This window comes from Tenrec ecaudatus, chromosome 14, assembly GCF_050624435.1.
Source record: "Tenrec ecaudatus isolate mTenEca1 chromosome 14, mTenEca1.hap1, whole genome shotgun sequence".
NCBI classification, from domain to species: Eukaryota; Metazoa; Chordata; class Mammalia; order Afrosoricida; family Tenrecidae; genus Tenrec; species Tenrec ecaudatus.
In genome coordinates, this window is record NC_134543.1 from 58,333,947 (window position 1) to 58,355,892 (window position 21,946).

The 21,946-nt window shown below is 38.8% G+C and overlaps 1 protein-coding gene and 1 non-coding gene across 2 annotated transcripts in view; one reads left to right on the forward strand and one right to left on the reverse strand.

Moving 5' to 3' along the window:
• MDGA2 (MAM domain containing glycosylphosphatidylinositol anchor 2) overlaps positions 1-21,946 on the forward strand; it is a 1,044,700-nt gene that overhangs the window by 417,843 nt on the left and 604,911 nt on the right. The window contains exon 2 of the mRNA XM_075531139.1: positions 309-448. Within this exon, the coding sequence (XP_075387254.1) occupies positions 309-448 (140 nt within the window). The remainder of the gene's footprint in view (positions 1-308; positions 449-21,946) is intronic.
• Positions 17,456-17,588, reverse strand: LOC142427132 (small nucleolar RNA SNORA9). The gene has a single exon (XR_012779950.1). It is a non-coding gene; the product is annotated as a small nucleolar RNA SNORA9 (small nucleolar RNA).

Consider the following 21,946-nt stretch of genomic DNA (forward strand, 5'->3'; position numbering starts at 1 on the left):
GGACCGTTATTGTCAGTGTTAACTGATAGCAATTTCTTAACTTTTGACAATCAAATTTTATCATGTGATTTAGTATCGACTGATTTTCTCTCACCATAGTCTCCTTTGCCATTTTCACAATCTATTGGTGCCTGATAAACTTGAAGCTGCCTACTCAGCTATAGTTTTAGGCTGCCAGAGAAGTTGAAAGTGTTAAGGCTGATGGATCTAAGGCCAAGTCTAATGCGAATTGTTCTTAACTAGGGGGTTCCTGGGAACACAATGCACTCACCTTTTTGTGTCTTGTCTTTCTTTCCCCTACCTGACAGCTCCCCCTACCGTTCGGATTGTGCACTCCGGCTTGGCATGTAACATCGAAGAGGAGCGCTACTCCGAGAGGGTCTACACTATCCGGGAAGGTGAGACTCTAGAACTGACCTGTCTGGTCACAGGACATCCACGTCCACAGGTGAGTCCCGAACTGCGACACTGGGGACTCGCTTTGATTTTTTTTAGGAGTCAAAGTCTGCATTTAAAGTATGTGTGAATGGGCAGGGGAGGGGTGGAGCTCTACGGCATGTAGGTGTTCATTTGGGGATCACTGTGATGAACCCTAAGGGGGCTTTGGTGGCGTCGTGGTTTCCCGTTGGGCTGCTAACTGCAGGGTCCAACGTTTGAAACCAGCTGCTGCCCTGTGGAAGAAAGCAATGGCTTTCTACTCTTGTGAACATTCACAGCCTCAGACCGTGTCACCTGTTGGGTTACTCTCAGTGGCATCGACTTGTTGGCCGTCAGTCTGGTGTGGCCGGGTGGTGATTGCTGACCATTGGACCTTGAAGTATTCAAATAGCTAAGAAGAAAGAGAGAAAGTTTGGTTTTGGTGTTGTGAGAAATGTAGACGACACTTCTGAGGAAGCTGTTCAAAAAGACAACTACAAAAATATCTGTGAGATAACAATTCGTATGGCAATGAGTTTATTTTAGGAAGTTGAGCATGATTTCATGGTGACATAATTACAGTTGAGGAGGCAGTGTTTTTCAATCTGATGCAGTAGGTCACATGCACTTCCTTCATTCCTAGTCATTAGATTCATAGAATACTTGGGAAAACAAACGTTTGCAGGTGTTATAGGCATTCAGGCTTTCGAAATTATCCATTACAGCTTTCTTAAGCTAAATTCCATAGCAGGAACAAAATTTGAGTCTGTCAAAGGGCAAAGAAATGCAACCCATGTGCAACGTAAAAGCTTGTGGGAGTGAAGGGAAGCGTTAGATATGTGGCAATATTTTTAAGCTACAGATAGAAGGGAAGCTGTGAGATCAAGAGGAGGTTCCACTGCCAAAAGAAGTTACAGTCTCTGAACCCAGAGGGGGCAGTTCTACCCTGGGCTGTAGCATTGCTGTGAATTGAGAGTCCCTGATGGCAGTGAGGGCATTTGTTTGTTTGGTTAGTTGGTGGTAGTGCAGTGATTAAAACACTTGACTCTTAACCAGAAGGTGTGGGGTTGCTGTCCACCAGCCTCTCCACAGTCTGTTTCCATAAAGATGTGCACCCTTCCAAACCTTTTGTGACAGTTATCCTTTGTTTGATAGTCTCTGTGAGTCAGAATCTACTCTTCAGCTGTGATTTTGGGGTTTTCCTTTTATGTATAATCAAATTAAAAATTCAATATGGATAAAGAGCATTAAGTATGGTTTATTCATTTGCCAATTTTCAATCATATTTAATTTGAATTGTTCAAAATACACATTGTACAGGACAATCAGTACTCATACTGTGGCAGGGAAATCATGCTGTAATTTTAGACAGTTACATACCTTAAGCATTGTGTTACAATTAAAAAAAAAGTCCAGCTACTACAATTACAGAGGGGAGGGTGAAGAACAACGTGAGGATGTTGTGAAGCCACCATTTTAAACAGTGCTTAACTGCGCTCCCGTAAATATCAGCAGAAATGTGATCCAATGCCCAACGGACCCATTTATCCTCACGAGGGGAGATGCCGCATGGCTTAAAGATAAGAAGGGTGTGCAGTACGGGTCTAATCTCTCACAATGATTCTACCATCTGTGTGAAGCTGGCTGTATGAAGAATATGGCACTCGGGTTTGGAGCAAGACTCATTAATGACCCACAAGATTCAGAGGCTACGACTTTGCTTACTGAAAGCAAAGAGAACTTGAAATACTTATTGATGAAGATCCAAAACTAAGCTTTTAATATAGAACACACCGAGAGAGAGAGAGAGAAGAGAGAGAGAGAACACAAAAGAAAATTCTCATATTTTAAAGAGCATCACAATAAGCAGGAAGAGTGTTTGGCATTTTCAATGATTTCATTTTCCTCGGCTTCACAGTCAGTGCTGGTGGAAATAAAGACATAGCAACGCAATAATGATGCATTGGGCTCATCTTCTGCTAAAGTTGAGCCTGACACAACCCATGTTAGATTCATTCTCCTCCCGTGCTTGCAATCTCTGGGCCATAGGTTTCCAAAATCACTTGTCCTACTGCCCCTTTTGGGGGGTGGGGGATCAGTTTCCCTGGTGATTAAAATCTTTTGTGCCACGCCAGCCCATAATCAAGGATAAAGTGAACGACTCTGCTTTTGCAGTCCCTCTAGAGTGTTCTACTGACTCCACCCAGAGTGTTGCCCAAAGTGGCAATGAAGAAGTCTGCAGGAGTGCTGATAGCTTTGAATGATGGCATGGGTGCAGAGTATTCCGTGTGTCATAGACTGTCAGAAGACAGACAGGTCTATCTTGGGAGAAGTCTAGCCAGTGTACTCCCAAGAGGAGGTCTACTTTGTCTCAAATGCTTTGGACATGTTCCCAGGAAGAACGAGTCCCTGTAAACGGATAGTGTGCTTGGTATAGCAGATGGTTAGCAGACAGTTGAAGATTCTCAACCAGAAGGCCTGACACTGTGACTGGGCAATCAGCTCAGACATAGCAGTCAGTGTGAGGATGTTGCAGGACATGTGACTGTTTTGGTCCGTTGGGCATTGGATCACATCTCTGCTGATATTTACTTGGGTCTTGTCTTTCTTCCTTGTCTTTTGAATGTCCTTTTGCTTTCTTAATTGATGTGCTTGTGGTCTTGGGTCATTATTATTGAATGCTTTAAATCTTGAGATGGACTCTAAATTCAGATGATACATGCTCAAGGTTGTACTTTTAGTACTTTGTTTTCAGTTTCAAGTTGAACTTACATCAACTTACATTGATCTCTTCCACAGCTGGCCCCTAGCCTTGTTCTTATTGATGATATTGATTTTCTCCATTGGCTCTCTCCAAAATGCCATCGATTTGATGCCTCTGTGATCCATCCAGTGAGGTTCACGGGCACAGTTGCTGTTTATGTTGTTGGTAAAAGGTATTTATATTGAATCGGTCATTTATATTGCAGAATTCTATCATGCATCTCTTACTCTGAAGAGATAGAAATTTTACATTCCATCTACTGATCTTTCTTTGTTTCCAATTTTCCCATTCTAAAATCTAGTTACTATCACCTTGATTGTATGTGTTAAAGGTTTCAGGCTGCAGAAGTTAGCAAAATTCTTTGATTTCTTCATATCTGGCATTACTGTGTATAGTATAGATTTGAATAATAGTTGTGTTAACTGGCCATTCTTATGACTATTATTCTATCACTGCCAGCACTATACTTGAACACTTAATTTCATTGTGGATGACTTAAATTTTCTTAGATTGATATTGTGAGTATTCCAATTATGAATGGATGCTTGCAGCTGTCTTTCTCATTTTGAGGCATATCACAATCAGAACATTAAGGTCCCAAAGGATTTACATCATCCCCAACACGCAGGTGGTCTCTGTCGGGAGGAGGCAGCCTGTGTCCGGTAGTCTTTTGAGTGCCATGCAATATAAGGGGCTGATCTTTTGGGACACTGTCCAACAAAATGTTCTGCTCCTAGTCATAAACTCACCCTGGGCAGGTTTAAGAAGTAGATTTTCAAGTCGTTCTTCCTAGTTTCTATCAGTCTGGAAGCTCACTGGAACCTGTTCATCATGGTGACCACACAGTATTTAGAAGACTAGTGGTATCGCTTTCACCTTCATATCAACATGCAAGCCATGGCGAACTGACCGACAAGTAGCAGAGTGGAAGTACCAGTCATGACCATTGAGATCACAATGAAAGGGCTCAAACAAACTCAACAGAGCCTCGAGGAACCTGATAAGAGGCAGGACCAGGCAAAAAGAAACTCAATAGAGCCTCGAGGAACCTGATGAGAGGCAGGGCCAGGCAAAAAGAAAAGTAAGCAGCGCTCCTGTTAGCCTTCCACTGCACGCCGCCAATTATACATTCTTCAAAATGCAGCTGCTTCCCCCTGTTTTCATGGCGTCCTAGCTGTTCCAGCGCTCCCCTGTTCTGGTTTTCCTGTCCTCACTGCCCTTGCAGCGATGCCGACTCATAGTGACCCTATAGGAGAGGGTAGACTGCCCCTGTGAGTTTCTGAGACTGTAACTGGCCCAATCATTCTTCCCCCTGAATGGCTGGTGGCTCTGAACTACTGTACTCCTGGATCTCAGCCAAAAGTTTAACCCATCAGGCCTCTTTCTATATCTTTTCCTTTATTATTCACAAACTGCAATGGCGTCTTTGACCTCTGACCCTTTCAAAATCAGTCCTAAAGTAAGTATCGAGTTTTGGTTTGTTGATGTGTTGCTTGTTTGTGTGACTGCGGTTTATGGATGTTCAGTTTCCATCCTGGAGCTCTTTGTGTGTTGGATCCTCTGGGGGGAGGGGTATTTTGGGAGCATCATTATATTTTCCTCTTCTGAAGTAATGCAGGTGTTTGCAGGTGAAAAATTAACTGGGCCTCGTCTCTGTCAACAAACTGTATAACAAAGGCTGACAGAACAGCTGGGACTTGGCATTCTGGCCAAAGACTGAAGGGCATGCTGTTGGCAGCTGTTCCTGAGAGTGATTTTTCTTGTCTGGCATCATGAAGCTGGGCTGGCTTTCTTGTTCATTGTCTAATCTGAACATAATACTAGTTGGATATGCAAATGAGGAAGGTGGTAATCTGTAGATTTTGTAATCTGCCACCACCACTTCTGCCCCCACCTCCATGAATAACAAACAAACAAACAAAACTCCTGTGTTCTGTCACTGTGTCATTCTTGAAACCTGTGAGTGCCTCCTTTAAGGAAAACAAAGGGATGATAGGATTGGTTAAGGTTCCTGAGAAGGAAAGATGACGTCAGATTTTCTGGGTCAGCTCTACTGTGGTTCCATGAATTCCTATATGAGTGAAGTTGAGGGAGCTAGTTATACACAAAGAAGGAAAGGCATTGTAACACCAGAGCAGAGAGGACCTGGAAGATTTGGGTCATGAAGATTGGATTAGTACAGTCTCGGTGCAGAAAAATTGACAGCTACCACTAACTGAGGAGGAAGCGGGCAATGGCTCATCGTGTGTGGAGCCTCTGAGGGAAGCATGCCCCTGTCCACATCTTGACATGGATCCCTCCATACCGATACCTGATTTCTGGCCGCCAGAACTTCAAGAAAGTAAATGTGTTTTATTCTAAGCCACTGAGATTGCAACACTCTGCTAAGGCAGCCTTAGGGAATGAATAAAAGTAGCATTTATGGACAGGCTGTTGCATGTTTTCTTGCAATGTGGTGTTTGGTGATGGATAGTGTCCTGAGGGTACTGGTGCAGCCAAGGAAAATGCAACGATGGAGGAAGAGGTCAATTCAGTGCAGTGTTTCAGAGCAAGCTGGGAAAACCACTGTGCCTGGGCAGATCTCTGGTTTGCTACAAACATCAGTGTGACCTGGGGCGTTTCGTCACCTCTCTGTACCTCAGGTTTCTTTTTGTTTAATGTATTAAGTAGAGTAATGGTAATCACTGTACTTATGTACTTTGAAGAGGTAATTTTGTGGCACATGCCATTACATAGACACATGTACACCCATACATTTCTGCTACATAGTAAGAATATCTAAATGACGACTTTTTTATTTTTAAGTAAGTTAGGAGTTTTAACTGCTAACGTCTTGATTGCAGTGCATAAATTGGAAGGCATCTACACCTTCTATAAACTCCACTCAGAAGGATACTTGGGATAGTTCTGATTTTTCGGACAAGAGAGCCTTAGTATAATTTTCATAATATGAGTGTTTTTGAATTGTAATCATACACATATGTGTACATAGAGATTCGATATACTAAATTCCTCCTCTCTTTTAAAAATAAATTAAAAACAAAACAAGACTGAGCAAGAATCAACGCGACTCTACTGTCATGGGTTTTATATATTGCTATTCTGAGTGAGATGTTATTTGAACAATATTTTCACCTTTAAAATATTTTTGAAAACTATATTTTAAAAAGGAATTACATAGGCCCAAAATGTTACTCTAAGAATAATTACAAATATCTGCTAGTTTATCACAATTCAACCATAGTGTTAACTTTTGGAATGACAAATAAGACACACCCACTTTTCAGTGAAACAATGAATCACATTGTCATGTGATTGCTGTGGACTTGGCCTTTCCCGGGAAGCCTGTGGTAGAGCTCTCGATGCTTTCATCTTCGTGAAAGTTCTATTCAGTTTCTAAAACAGTAATCTTAGTGCGTGGGAACATCTCAGCAGACATTGGTAGCAAGTGTCCAGCTGGAAAGCATTGGTAATACTGGTGTTTTGTATTTTACAAACATTTTATGTAATTTGGCTCATAGTTACATACCTGTTTTTCAAATCCAGTTTATTAAATTCTTTACAAAACATTAGTTTTACACACAAAAGTACACATATTAGATCTTTGGATTTTATATCCAATTATTATGGGCAGAATAGGGTTCTGCTATTTGACCAGAGGTCATCCATTATTGCTTCTGTTCATTCTCATGGTTTACAGATAAATCAATTGCAACTGGATCCCTTTTGCTGGGTCATGTGAAAGATTCTTTCTGCCTAAATTGGCCTATGCAGTTTTCAATTAACTTTGGAAAGAATGTGGGACAGATATATGGAAACCTGCCGTGGCTTGTGAATGAGAAAGTCTATGTCCGTGGTTACTTTGACAAGCCCTAACCCACACACTTCCTAGCCCCATGTCGAGAGTCAGACCATCATTTAGCCGATGGTTCTATAGGCTAATATGCTTAGTAGATATTTTGTTTTAGGAAGTATTTTATAGTCTTCAGATGAATTGTTTTTAATAGATCTTATTTGGAATAAGAAAAGTATTGGGGGGTGGGCTTGAGAGAGCCAACTCTTCAATACATACCAAAACTGTTGGTACATTTTACTCCCTGCACATCAAAATAACTACAATAAAAAAACTGTAGTTAAAATATTCATAAATATAGAGTCACATATTCTCATCAATGCAATAGAATTTATTTACAGATCTTTGAGAATTAACCTTTGGTTTAATTTCATGTACAATTATTATGCTTAGGAAATATTTGTTAGACATTTCAGATACTTTCTCAAAAAATACTAGTATATTTAATGAAAGAATACATTTTGATCATATAGCAGAGTGCCTAGCACAACGTAGTTGTTCAGTAAATTATCATTGCATCTGTGATTGAGGTATTAATATAAAATACTATTTTTATAGACTTAATAATTCTAAAATATTTCTATTATCACTATACATCTTCAGTTAGATTTTTATTGGACTCAACATTTTCAAAAAATAGATATGGGTGCTTTTAGAAGATTGTATTTATTGCCGTTTATATCTTGTGAGAGAATTATACTTTCCTACCCCACAGACATATTGCTTAGTCATATGAAATATGTTGGCCATTGAATTATAAGAAGTGATATTTTAAAATTTTACACAATACTTTAAGAACCATCTTTGCAGTGAAAAGAACATGCCCTAGTCCAGTCCAAATCCAAAAACAAACCACAGTCATTGAATGAGAAATAGTAAATATATGACAAATATTGTGCCATACATACCTACTATTATACCATATGTATATACCTATAGCACATTTTCATAAAATGTTCATGCAAATAGAACTTTACAAGGATATTTTTAATATGATGGTCATTGAACTACATGTCGATGTCTCATAATCTGAAAATACCCCTACCAGTCCACTAGTGTCTAGCCAGTTACCACTCTCAAAGACCCCAGACAGGGTTCTCAAGGCTCTGCACACCTTCATGAAAGCAGACAGCCTCACACAGCTCTCGTGGAGCCACGCCTCAGTGCCACTCCGGCCCCTTCCACCATGTCAGCAATTTAAAAATCACTTTTACATGTATTGTGGCAGCTGAAACTTTTGTTTTCACCATCTTTTTCTTTTCTATATTATAATTATATCTCTAGATCTTTGCCTGTTGACTTTATAGACTCTGCTAATAAACTTGGTTGAATATTGTCCATTAAAATTCCCAAGCATATGATTGGCTTTGGTTAATGGCTTTTATGTTAGACAGGGTTCTCTAGAGAAACAAAATCAGCACACTTATGGTATATATATATATATATATATATATATATATATATATATATATATATATATATATATATATATATATATATAACATAAGAAATAAACAGTTCATTAATCTATAAAGCAGTACAAATGACTCAGTGCAACTCACTTCCTTGAGACAGCTGATACACGGGCAATCCTTCAAGTCTTGAGGGCTGCCAAATACAAGTCAAGGAAGCAGGCAGCTGAGCCCTCTGTAGAGCAATTCAGACTATCTGGCCATAGGCAGCAAACAGCAAGGCAGGTCACCAACAGTCAGCCAGATGACAGGGTCCGACATTCCCCAGCTCAAGCGGTGTATACACCAGTAGCATGGTGAGGCAGGTCTTGAAGGAACCTCAAACTACAGTGACACAGTGAAGGAACCTCAAACTACAGTGACACAGTGAAGGAACCCCAAAATACAGTGACACAGTGACAAGCCCATGGGTTGGGTGTCCAACAGGTAGTGTAGCTCACAAGTTGAGGCAGAGAACCAGATAAGGCAACTGCACACTGGTCTGATCATCAAAGACCAAGAGACAAGAAAGGCAAGGTTTACCGGGCCATTTATCTCTCTTCCTCCAATTAATCCCACATGTGTCCATTGGCCAGGTTGTCACAATAAGCCTGTCTATCACAGCTTTACAACCCAAAGACATCAGATGTAATATGGAGGTGGATTTGAATGATGTTATGTTAGAGAGGACTTAAGAAGGAAACACTCCTCGGTGACTTGGGTTTAATTATTAGAATACTGGAGACAATCCTAATATGCTATTCTGATAATTCTTAGAACTTTGGGTCATAATAACCTACAGTAAATCAGGTAAATATACAAGAATTGCTTTGGCAGAATAATGAAAGACTCAGAAAGATCAGCAAATGTTAACATATATTTATAGCTCTTGTTTTTTGGTAATTTCTATTTGTAGCAGTCCTGTGCACAGCACATGACAAAATGAAAACTATTGGGTCCTTCCCCATCCTCACAATCATTATTATGTTTGAGCCCATATTAATTAGATAGGACTAATTTTTAGAGAATTTCCAAAGTACATCCCTTTCACTATAAAAAATACATTAGTTACATGAATCTTGGAATCACTGGGAGACTTGTATGTGACTTTCTTGTACCGGTTGGAGTTACAGGAGAAAAGACTATAGAACTTGGGTCTTCAATATTCATGGGGATTCCGATATGACAGTAACTCGGTAGTAGCACTTCACTCACAAATTAAATGTGGGCACAAATGAGCAGAAAGGTAAGAGTAACTCTTGAGATGCTTATATCCACCAGGCCCTGTAATGATGGATTACACTAGATCATGGTGCTTTCTGGGGTTGAATATAAGGTAGCTGTCCAGAGTGTCACTTGATAACAGTGAGACCTTGTTATAAGCATGTTGACATTGGTCACTGTACTGGAAAATCACATGCACTCCTCCAGATTCCAGCCCTCCAAGACTTCACAGACCCAGTACTCATGGTTTAAAGGGGAAGCCAGATTCCCTTGAGGAAGAACTTTGCAATACTATGACAGGTTTACAAAAGAAATACAATCTGCATCCTTTCCCAAAGAGATATGTAGCCATTTACCATAGCAGTTTATTTTAGAATAATATAAACATCATAGCCTTTTGAGAGCTCTTGAGGTACAGAATATGAGCTGGCATTGAAATAAATAGACCTGTACTGTTACCATTATCACATTGGGAACTTATGGAAGCCAAGTGAAAAATGGAGTTCTCTCCCACATAAGTATGTCTATGGTAATGTAGCCAATCTTTCAAGTGCATAATTGGGATGGACATATTTAGCCTCTATTAAGATCTTCACACTGATTATCTTATCTGTAAATAAGTAAGAATCATTATGTCAGAAAGGGTCTAATGGAACCTAGGAATTATTAGCTATAACATCAATATATATTAAAATAGAAGTACTATGGCATCCTATTTTCAGAAAACATTTGCTATCATCAAAGACTGGAGAAGGAAAACGTACTGATCGACTTTAATTCACTACTTGCTCTTCATGCCCCAATGTGAGGCAAAACGTGTCGCTTCTAGGGTTGAAGCTGACACATGTGTGACAGTTTTGTATCAATTCATCTGGACCATGGTGCTCAGTGGTTTGTCAGGTGAAACCTGGTAACCCCCCGGACCATGCCCTGCCACAGTGAGACCTTTTGTGAGCAGCAAATCAGTTGCAAGATGTCTAGGATGATGCAACCTCGTTGTTTGATATCAAAGTCCCGATGAAATCGAAGGGGAGTTTCCTTGAGTTAGGTGACCTACTCCTGACAAATGGGCACTGGACTAGCTTACTTGCTTTTGGTTGGGTTGGATCCTGCAACAGACTCCTCTGGCTCCCATTCTATGGCCTGTCTTATTGCCTGCCAATCCTTGAAGCCCGAGCAGCCCGCGATCTGTCTTGCTAATCTTGGATTCATTAGCCTATCCACTCACAAACCTGACTCTGGATTCACCAACATCTGCAAATACAAGCCTGTGATTTTCCTCTCAGCCTTTTGTTCACCAGCCCTGGAAGCTCCTTGAGTCAGCAGGAGCCTCTAGTGTAACATCTGACCCATGGGCTTGATAACTGCCTGCAGCTGGACTGGAAACGCCTGCTTCAAAATCATTCTCTCTCTCTCAAAAAAAAAAAAAACCCAAAGTATATCCACACACACATTTATACAGATCTATAGAAACATAGCTGTAGAAATATCTAAAAACAGATCTATAGAAACATATCTATCTCTCTCTATATGTACTCAGATATCAATATCAATATCTATATATTTATATCATATACATATGGTTTTGATCTTTAGGGTATTATGCAGGACTTATTCCAAATAAAATATATTTATGCACATCTCTCAGATGAGTGGGTGGGTGCAGACAAATTCTCTTCGAAATAATGCACTGTCTTAGTCTCATTAGGCTGCTTTCAAAAAATAAAAAAGTACTACCAAGCCCGTGGCTGCCTAGGATTTCAGGAATGCTACTTACATTCAAGGCTAGCTAAATTTGGATGTTATGATGGTATACCATCATCTTCCACGGTCCATATGACTTTCTAAGAATCATGCAAATTTGAGTCCAAAAGTATTGCTATATAACAATAAAAATCTGTGTTTAAAAATATGTAAAGCCATTAATCTCAATATATCTTCCACCTAGGTCTATACAAGTCTAAGGTAGTGCTTTCACTTTGAACCCTTCCCCCAAATCTGACTTTCTTCAAATTATTCCGCATCAAAGTGGCCCTTTGAGAGTCTGTGAGGGACTCAATTAATGTCCCTTAAAGTTTTGGGGTTTGAGGAACAAAAATAAATCTGAATAGCTGAGCTACGGGACACACACACACACAATTACGCACTCCTAGTGACCCTATAGGACAGGGTAGAATTGTCCCTGTAATTTTCTGAGACTGCAAATATTTACAGGAGTAGAAAGCCCATATTTTTTTTTTGTTTTGAGGCACAGCTAGTGGTTTAGAACTGCCTATCTTTTGGTCATCAGCCCAGTGCCTAACCATGGCATGCATCCCCAGGGCTCTTGCTGCGGGACTAAAGGTGGCATATTCCCAGGCAAAAATCAACATGCCTCTTGCACTTGGTCTTCAGCTGCAACAGGTATTTCTTTCCATTCTCATCAAGAAAAGGAATCAGCAAGTTTGCTGTTTTGTGGAGAGGACAGCAATCCTTGGGTACTGCTTGACTCTGGTCATTTTCATCTGTCTTCCTCTCTCACAGTCTAGTGCACGGGAACGTGATTGTTTTTGGTAACCTTCAGAACAGATGCTAATCTACTTCAGTGATGAAACCATGCTACTTAGACCTGGTGAACAGTTTAGCAAGGACTCTGGATGCCTTTGAAAGAGAGGTGCATGCCAGATGGTGAGAGTAAACTACACACAATGTCTTGTATTTGGTCATGTATTTAGGAGCCCATTCGTCTGGGGCTCACTTGACTTGTATAAAGTTAAAGAGGAAAAATGTTCTTCATGAGCCATACCACTAATCACACCAGACCACTAATCACACCATTCCACTAATCAAGCCTTACCACTAATCATACCATATCACTAATCACTCCATACCATTAATCACACCATACCACTAATCACACCTTACCACTAATCACACCATACCACTAATCACGCCTTATCACTAATCACACCATACCATTAATCATGCCATACCATTAATCACACGATACCACTAATCACGCCATATCACTAATCACGCCATACCACTAATCATGCCATACCATTAATCATGCCATACCACTAATCATGCCATACCATTAATCATGCCATACCACTCATCACACCATACCACTAATCATGCCATAACTTTAATCACACCATACCACTAATCACGCCATTCCACTAATCATGCCATTCCACTAATCACACCATACCACTAATCACGCCATACCACTAATCACACCATACCACTAATCACGCCATACCACTAATCACACCATACCACTAACCACGCCATACCACTAATCACGCCAGACCACTAAACATCACACCTGGGAGGCCTCTGGAATATGAAAGTGTGTACTCTGTATTTGGAGATATGATTCCAAGTTATTTGATCAGGCAGCGTTGGAAGGCTGCCCAAAGAGCGCTCTGTCCCATGTCCAGCTTGTAGTGCAAACTGGACTGGTGCTAAGGCAACGTGGCTGTCACAGGTTTGATTTTGGATAAAGGTTCTCAATGGATTCTTTGTGGAGTCCTCTACCCAGAATGTTCGACTCTGTAGCAAGCCTATTTTCTGCAATCGAGTACTCATTGCTGATTGAAATGCAGCTCTTTGATCAATAGGGAATAAGATCTAGTTGATAAATGCTCTTTAATGGCTCTCTTGGGTGGGCAGTTCGACCGCACATTCTACACAGCTCCTCAGAGAATCACAGCAGGATCGAACCCAAGTCATTCTCAGCAATGATCAACTCCATAAAACTTTCCTGTGTTGGTTTTTCCTCCTTCCCTTTTGTTTCATTGTTCCCCATAGCCCATTTTGTTCCCTGGGATTAATTCCAAAAATAAACTGTCTACATGCAAGCACTTACCTTAAATTTTTGTTCATGGGGAAATTCCAGGATAAGAAAATGCCTGTCTTCTCAACACAACCCCATGAAGAGAGTACATTAATAGATCTGGAATTAACATCTTCTTCCTTGTTACTGACCTTATTTGGTTTGCTTGTGAATTAGAATTGCTGTATTTCTATATTTCCTGATAATGTTATTAGCCAAGGTCTGATGTTTAATCAAATTTGCACCTTTGTTTTGTAAGAATTTTATATGTAACATAAGATGATTAGCTTAGCTGTGAACTATGCTTTCTTAATTTATTATGTTCAGTTTTAAATGTATATTTGATTAGGATTGTATCTAAGTATTAGATGTTTGAAAGTTTATTCATAGGTCATTTTGTGTTAGGAAGTTTCTGTACATTTGTACAGAATGATGGCTTGTTTGTTTTGCCTCTCATATTCACTCATGATCAAAATTGAATCTTAAAAGAAATTGGTATATAAAATATTTGCAGGTAGCAGTGATGACTATTAATAGTACTTTATCACAATAAATTAAATTAACACAATAATTTACATAAAATAATATTTTAAGATTATAAGAGTGTTTTTTAGAAAACACAAGGAAGCCAACACTATCTATTAACCCATAACTGAAAATCTATAGATGGTTAAGACTTTATTATTTTAAGGTAGGTAGATGCTTTTTTTTATGCTTCAGACCTTTCTGAACAGTTATATAGATACTGATGAATAGGATTTTGTGTTTTATTGGTAGAGGGATCCTCCAATTAACATTTTAGAAATGAATTATTTAACTATATTATATATCTAACACATAACATATGTTAGATAACATATCTCACAGCGTAGTTTTATCAGCTTTTACATTGTATTTTGTCTTGCAGTTACTGAGCTATTAATAGCAGCTAAATTCAGTAAATTTGGCATCACATGACTAAGCTTGTTCATGACTGACTAATGCTCAAATTCATATATATCTGTGTTGCATACATGCTATATGAAGGGCCTTCAAAAAGTAATGGAAACTAGAATGAAAAGATATGGAATTTTCCCACAAAATTTTGCATCCCACTTATAAGCTCTTTCTCTGTCTCTCTCTCCTGTCTCTCTCTCACACACACACCCCAGCAAACACACAAAAGAAAATTCCTCAACCATGTTATTTTATACTTACTGTATAAAGATATAATTTCTTAAGACTATACCAGTATATAATAATCTATACCTGTGCTAGTGGTGAGCATGGCATAATTATTCTACATTCAGCACATCACAATCTTTGTCTGAAATACTCAGAGATGTTTCATGTAAAATCAACAAGGAATGAAACCCTAGCCACTACGAGTCAGAATAGGTTTAATGGCAATGGGCTTGGTTAGCCTTATGATTTTAAAAAGTTAACGTATGCCACATGAGAAAAAAAAAGTTTTAAAAAGTGTGTATTCCCAGGACCACAATTTGAAGACATAATTGTTAAGTACAATTCAATATATTTATTTTGAAAGAAATTATTAATCTTTTATGTTGATTGTAGTTTAGTGCCAAGATCTTAACAAAAACCTAAGAAGGACATTTATTTTCCTGACAGTTTTATCTTTTTCCATCAGCAACCATTGATTCTTTTCTCTGTGCGTCTTGTGTACAAGAGGAAGCATTACCCAGTAACAACCAGGCCCTGTCTTGTTGACTTACTTGCCGTTGGCAGAAATCATTAAATGGCATAGGAAAAGTCCGAGCAGAACAAAATCCTTAGTTAATTGTGCTTCATCTGTTGAGTGTCATAGAAAGTCTGTGGTTTTAAGGTCAATGTTTAGGAAGTTAGGTCTGCAGAATGGTGGGAAATTGAACTGGACTTTGCATCGATAAATATAGTGTATTAGAAGAGCAACTGGACATTTGAGATCACTCTTTGCAGTCAGTCCCTTCACAAATATATGATAGCCATTCAGACGTCCAGGTCATTTTGGAGTTTCCTAAAATAGCACAGCACCAAACACATATTACTATTTAGAATGCAAGTAAACACATTCCATGAGCTTCGTAAATTCAACATCAACCAACATCCATCCAGTATTATCCTAAATGGTTCTCTAACATCAACGTTGTTCAAGTGCCTTCATTACATGATTGTCATTATGCATTCTTTTAAATTAGAGACTTTATGCCTGCAGGAACATATTCTGGATCTACCTTTAAAGAGAAAGACATATATAAATACAGGTATAAAGATAGATGTTTATAGGTAGACATCATTCCATAGATAGATGTCTTTCTAACTGTTTATCTAATGTTTGATGTCCATGATTAAACTGAAGGAAATAATTCATATTCATTTGTAGTCTTTTGTCTTTCTCAGCAGACTAAGCAAAGTAAGGAATAAGCCATTCCAAGTGTCTACCAAAATTACAGTTGGCTTCTGTCTTAGATTTTGATGCATTTAGTATCTTCATTTGGCCTGAAAAAGAACCATGGTTGAAATATGAAATGTATTAGGGTGTATGTATAAATGTATATATAAACATACAAGCTTCATATATAGACAGTTTTACTAATTTATTGAATAAGTGAACGTGGAAAGTACTTTGGGATAATTGTTTTTTATTTTAATTAATACTATTGTGTTTTGAAAATACTAAATTTTGCTGTGCTTAGGTTATTTCCTTGTCACTTTTAAGCATTCCCGTTTGCTTTGGGACTCGCCTGTTTTGTAAGGCACTGTTGGTAGCTGTGAACCTCACTGCCTGCAGTAATGTATAAAATGGTCCCTTGCCAGCCTGGAAGATTTAATGTGTCTCCTTCTCCTACTACCTGAAAGGACTTAGAGACACTTGTGAAATCGGACTCAATAATATGAAACTATTAAAGCCCCTGAGTCAGATAAAATTCTAACTTTGGACAACAGGACACGTTTTTAATTACAGATGTAACAGTGACATACAGGGAGCTTGAGGGCCTGCAGTGTATTCGTGGCATGCCGACCCCAGTCCTGGAAATCTGTGCCTTCAAATGCATTGCTTCCCCAAACTGCAAAGCCATAATCTTTATATAAATAATTCAGAATTGATGAAAGCCTGGCTTTTCTTTGAAGAGTGAAAAAATGCCAGTATCAGTAAAAAATAGAACAGAGATATTACAAGTATATTCTAAATACAACAAACTTCACATGCTAACTGTTGTGTACAGCCCTCAGGGAGTACACACATATGGTGTAAACTCAGAAAGCCCAAGAACATAATTAGGATTTTTTGAGACTGTTTCATGAAATTCTATTATGATTTAATTCTCAAAGACTTACTGCTACCCAAATACCATAAGGAGACCCAGTGCTACTGTGAGTTAAACAGACATTTGGGCTGCTAACCCCCTCCCCCTCCTAATTTAGTTCAAACTTAGCCACTCCACTTGAGAACGATGAAGCCACCCGCTCCTATAGAGATTTAGTCTCTTCTCAGGCTTCTGAGTCAGAATCTACTGGATCGCAATCGGTTTTTAACGAATTGACATCATCAATCAATTTCATTCTTCTATGTGAAAGGAGACATAATCCTCTCAGTCACTCAAAGGTTTTAGCCGCATGTCTATGGTGAAAGGCGATTCAAGTTAGTCGTGCTACACTTCATGTGGGCCTTTTCTGTTTGTACCCATTCCACTGCCTTGCATTATAGATCTACTGGGGTATTGTTTATCTAAAATGGCATTTGTTTGCTTGTTGTTCTTGTTTTTACCTTATTTTTCTTCTTGTTTTACACTGGTATTTCTCAGAAATGGGGGTTTCAACCAAGCACACAGGCTGTTCTCTTAACAACCTAACCGGAAACCAACTCACCACCTTGGAGCAGATACTGAATCCTACAGAACCTGGTATATTCCTAACTCCTTCCCAGACCATTTGAGCTGTCTTTTTTTTCCCTGAAATGTCTACAACCTCACCCCAGAGGGTGCAGAGCGAGGCCTCAAACCGTTTCACAACTGTTCTTGCAAGGCCTGGAGGAATGCACAGGGTCACTCCAGACCCAGGCATGCTGGAGGCTTGCGGGTTGAGCTGTCTTTAGCAAGTGTGAAACAAGGGTGGGTGACCCTAAATCCCCTTTACCTCTTCTACTTTAGCCTACAGACCAGCTGACGTTGGGAGAGTGCTACTTCTTCTTTTCTATTGCATTTATCTGGTCTTCATAGCGTTTCTGATGCATAAAGATGTCCCCAGAAAAAAGATATACCTCTCAAAGTCACATGGTTTTTATGAGCCAGAGAACAAATATGCCTCATCTTACAAATATTGGCTACCTTATTCTGAGAGCCATTCCTTACCCAGTACACTACTTGCAGTGATCACATCGAACTCACAGACAACACAATATCCACAATTAGGGTGTTTCTTGTGGAAGCTAACAGGTCAGGATCAGAAATATTAAGGATACAGTTGTGTGGTCTGCAGCACTTCTTCTGAATCATGGTCACAGGCTCTCTCCTGTCATCCTTTGCCTCAGCCGCATGACCACAGCCCTTTGCCTGCTTTGGGCATGTGCTACAAAACTTGTTTAACATTGATAAATTCTCAAAGGGCAAGTCACTCTGGAAGCCAGCCCCCTATAGGAGGACACTCATCTAGACGCTTTTGGTGGGCACGTAAACCTGCCACAGTCTCATGCTCCCACTCACACTGCTTCTCCTCATGGGAAACTTGGGTGTGCTTTGCTTGTGGCACCTCTTTTCTTCATGTTCGTGGGATTTTCCCCATTTCTGCTCTGGAATGTCCCACTCTGAAACCCTGTAGAATCAAAAAATTGACCAACCCCCTAGGAGAACCCATCTTACCTGATTTTCATGTTTCATCTTGTCATTTGATGAAAGTCACAAAATGATGGATAGAAGAGTCACTTCAAATAATTTCATTTCACTGCTGTAAGCTGCATATATACCTGAATTACAATTTTAACTATCCAGCTTATTAGTTTACAGTGGCAAATGGTTTGGTCATTACTCTTGTCCAACAGGATCATTCTCCAGTGTGTAAACTAATCAAGAATCAAATTAATAAGAAATCAGATTGGTCAGCATTGCATCCCAACTTAAACATCTGTAGGTCCTACCTCCCGTGTAAGCAGGGACACTTAAGGACTGATGGGGTTCAGTTGCAAATAACTCCTCTCTCTTGGACAGTTCTCTAATGAGGGCTCCTTGCCAATTTGTCCTCCTGGACCTTTTTTTTTTTTTGAGAGCTGACCGATTCTTCTTTTGATTGACACATTCTTTCTTTAGATACATTAATATTAATGCATTCAAATATATTAGAGTTAAGTCTCAGAGACGTGGTAATGAGTCTGCTTTATTTAGCTGACTTTGCATATCTCTATTCTGAATGGTGCTTACTTTAATTATAACTGCCCTCTCTGAGGACAGCCTCATTTTCTGTAGGCGTAAATTATTTGGGATGAGTTCACCTATTCTGCTTAGTAGAATCATGAACTGCCAATGAAACTGTGAGTTTCCTGTATTCTGTACTCAACATTTCACAAATACTCAGAGAGAGTCTGAACAAGACTGAGCACAGTGCTCCAGATGAAGGGCTAGAGTGGAAGGTGGCTTCTGGATTGCTGACCTCACGTTCCTTCACTTGGCTTACTGCTGTGTGTGTCTAAAAGTTTGCACCCATTCCTTTCTGTTTTCCCAGACTTGCATACATTTCAACTGTGCACTTGAACATTCTCTTATTTTACTTATTTAAATGTATTATTGTTATTAATATTAGGTGTAGTCCATGTGATCATCTTCATGAGAGATAGGTTTCTCTTGCTATTTCTTTGTTAAAACAGATACATACAAGGGAAGATGATGGCTAATTTAAATTAATAATTTTTTAAAAGGTGGTATAGAAATATGGTTCTTTAAAAATATATAATCAAAACAGAAGAATAATTCCATGATGGTGGGATTGAAAATCTAAAAATGATCATATACTTAGAATTTAACACAATTAAACCCAATGGTGCAATGTATTATTGTTTCTTACTTTGTAAATTTTAGATATCTACATGTTGTTTTTTTTCGGTGCCATTGGTTGATTCCAATCAATAACAAACCTCTGCACAGGAAAGGGAAGCATTTCTGGGTCCTGTGTCCTCCTCACAGTTATTTCTATGCCTGAGCCTATTGCTGCAGCTACTGTGTCCGTCCATCTATCTTGTCATGAGCCTTCTTAGTTTTTACTGCCCCCCCCCATGTCCTTACTGTCAATTACTCTGGTTAATACTTTTATATTATATATATATATTTCAAAACTTTGACAAGCATAAATGGAAGGGTGCAGAATTCTTTAGAAGTATATATGCCCAATTGTAGGACATGTCAAGAAACAGAAGCTTCACATTCTGATATTTTCGTTCAATGATTTTCTATTCATATGTTTTGCCTGACCCCTAAAATTAACGAAACCTAAAATTATGTTTAAATATTGACATTTTAAATTTTATTATATTAATTCAGCAAATAAATATCATTTAGTAAAAACAGTTAATGAAAGTAACACCTATATTCATGCTCTCTCTTAGCACATTCTACTTTATATTATCCTTTTAAAGATTAAGGCCTGATTCACATTCTATTTATGAATTTTGTCCTTATTTACCAATTTCTCGGCCCCACCTATTTTTTCCTTTTTCACTTTGTGCCTCTTCCCTCTCTTAACTATAACCAACCCATAAAATTACTTTTCTATGCTTACCCAAAATTCATAGCCAACATGGAACAAAGATCACTTAGATGAGATTACTTCGGTGCTCAAGGGGTTTGTCAAATGTGCATTTGAATAATAGAGGTGTTCATTCTGGTTCCCTTCTTAAAGTTCACAGGTATTTGCATTTGGAAAGGATGGCAGGAGGAGAGAGTATCTGTTTGCATTTGAGAAACCTCTGCCAATGTTCGTAGACCTGGGGTTTTCTAATTCTTCAAATCAAGTCTTCATTTCTGATAAAAACCACTCAAGGTCATTTGTATGTTAGCAATTCCATGTCTACAAAATGGTAATGTTTAGATGGCAAAACTATCATGAGCTTTAGGGAAGCAGTAATACAAAGTAAAATTAAGACTTTGCCTTTTGAAGTCTGACAGGCTTACTTCTGAATCTCAGGTCCATAAGGGGACCTGGCCAAATGACTTCCCTAGGTCAACCCTAGAATTTCACATGTACACAGAGGTTTAACTGAAGCTGAGTCTTATACTGAGAGACAGAGTAGAAGAAGAAAAAACACTGTTAACGATGTGTATTTGTTGTTGCTCCATAATTTGTTCCACAATTTCACACACAAAAAATCCCTGTCATTGAGTAAATTCGAGTTCCTAGTGAGCTGGAATTTGTACTAGATTTTGTACTATATGTGCCAGTGGTTGGATAAGGACTAAAAGGAGCATGGGTGGTGCAGTGGTCAATGAAGGGCTCACTGCTAACTAGAAGTTCAGTGGTTTGACCCTACCAGCTGCTCCGCTGAAGAAAGATGTGGCCATCTGTCTCAATAAAGATCCGCCTTCAAAACCCCTTGGGGCAGCGCTACTGTGTCCTAAAAGCTCACTCTCAGTGAGAACTAAGTTGAAGATACAGAATAACAAGAAAAAGAAAAAAACAAAAATGTTTCTTATTCTAATCTAATCTCCTTCGGTGAACTCCAGCATTTTTCTATATTATTTAAAATTTTAACTTTAATGTTGTTGAGACTATACAGTCACAATGATTTTTACATATGCAATTCAATGAAATATATTATATTCCTCCAGTTAGTAACCGTACCCATAATCTTTATCTGAGATTTTCCTCCTATTTTATGTTAATTCACTGCCCCCAAAGATCTTTTGAGGCACTCAAAAAATCCCAAATTGTTCATTTGATCCCAAATAGATAGCTCTTAAAAGAACCTAATACTCATAACAGCCTTCTTTTACTTTTTTCTTTACTGTGCTCACCCCTCTTTTGTCCAAATGGTTAGCTTTCAAAGAGCAACTTGTTATGAGGAAATTGGAGTTGTATGGAAATTGAGTATGGTCACATCAGATCACAAAATGGAGGTTCATTACATCATTACTTGATTCCTCAATTACATCATAATGTAGTTACTAAATTTCACCATTACAGAACTGACAAAGTGGAATTATCTTACAACTTCCATTTTATATAAACACCTAATTGCCAAATCACTGAGAAACATAGCCCATACTAGTTGACATATAATCTTAACTATCACAACCAGTGTTACGCATGCTGTCGATATGCCTTGGCACTGCAACTGCCAGACAGGTGATGTTAATGTGCAAAATTATTGGGTAATACTCATTTTACTATAATAAATGTGAAATGTTAGATAATGAAATCATTTATAAGTGAGGAGTGGTATCATTTAATAACAA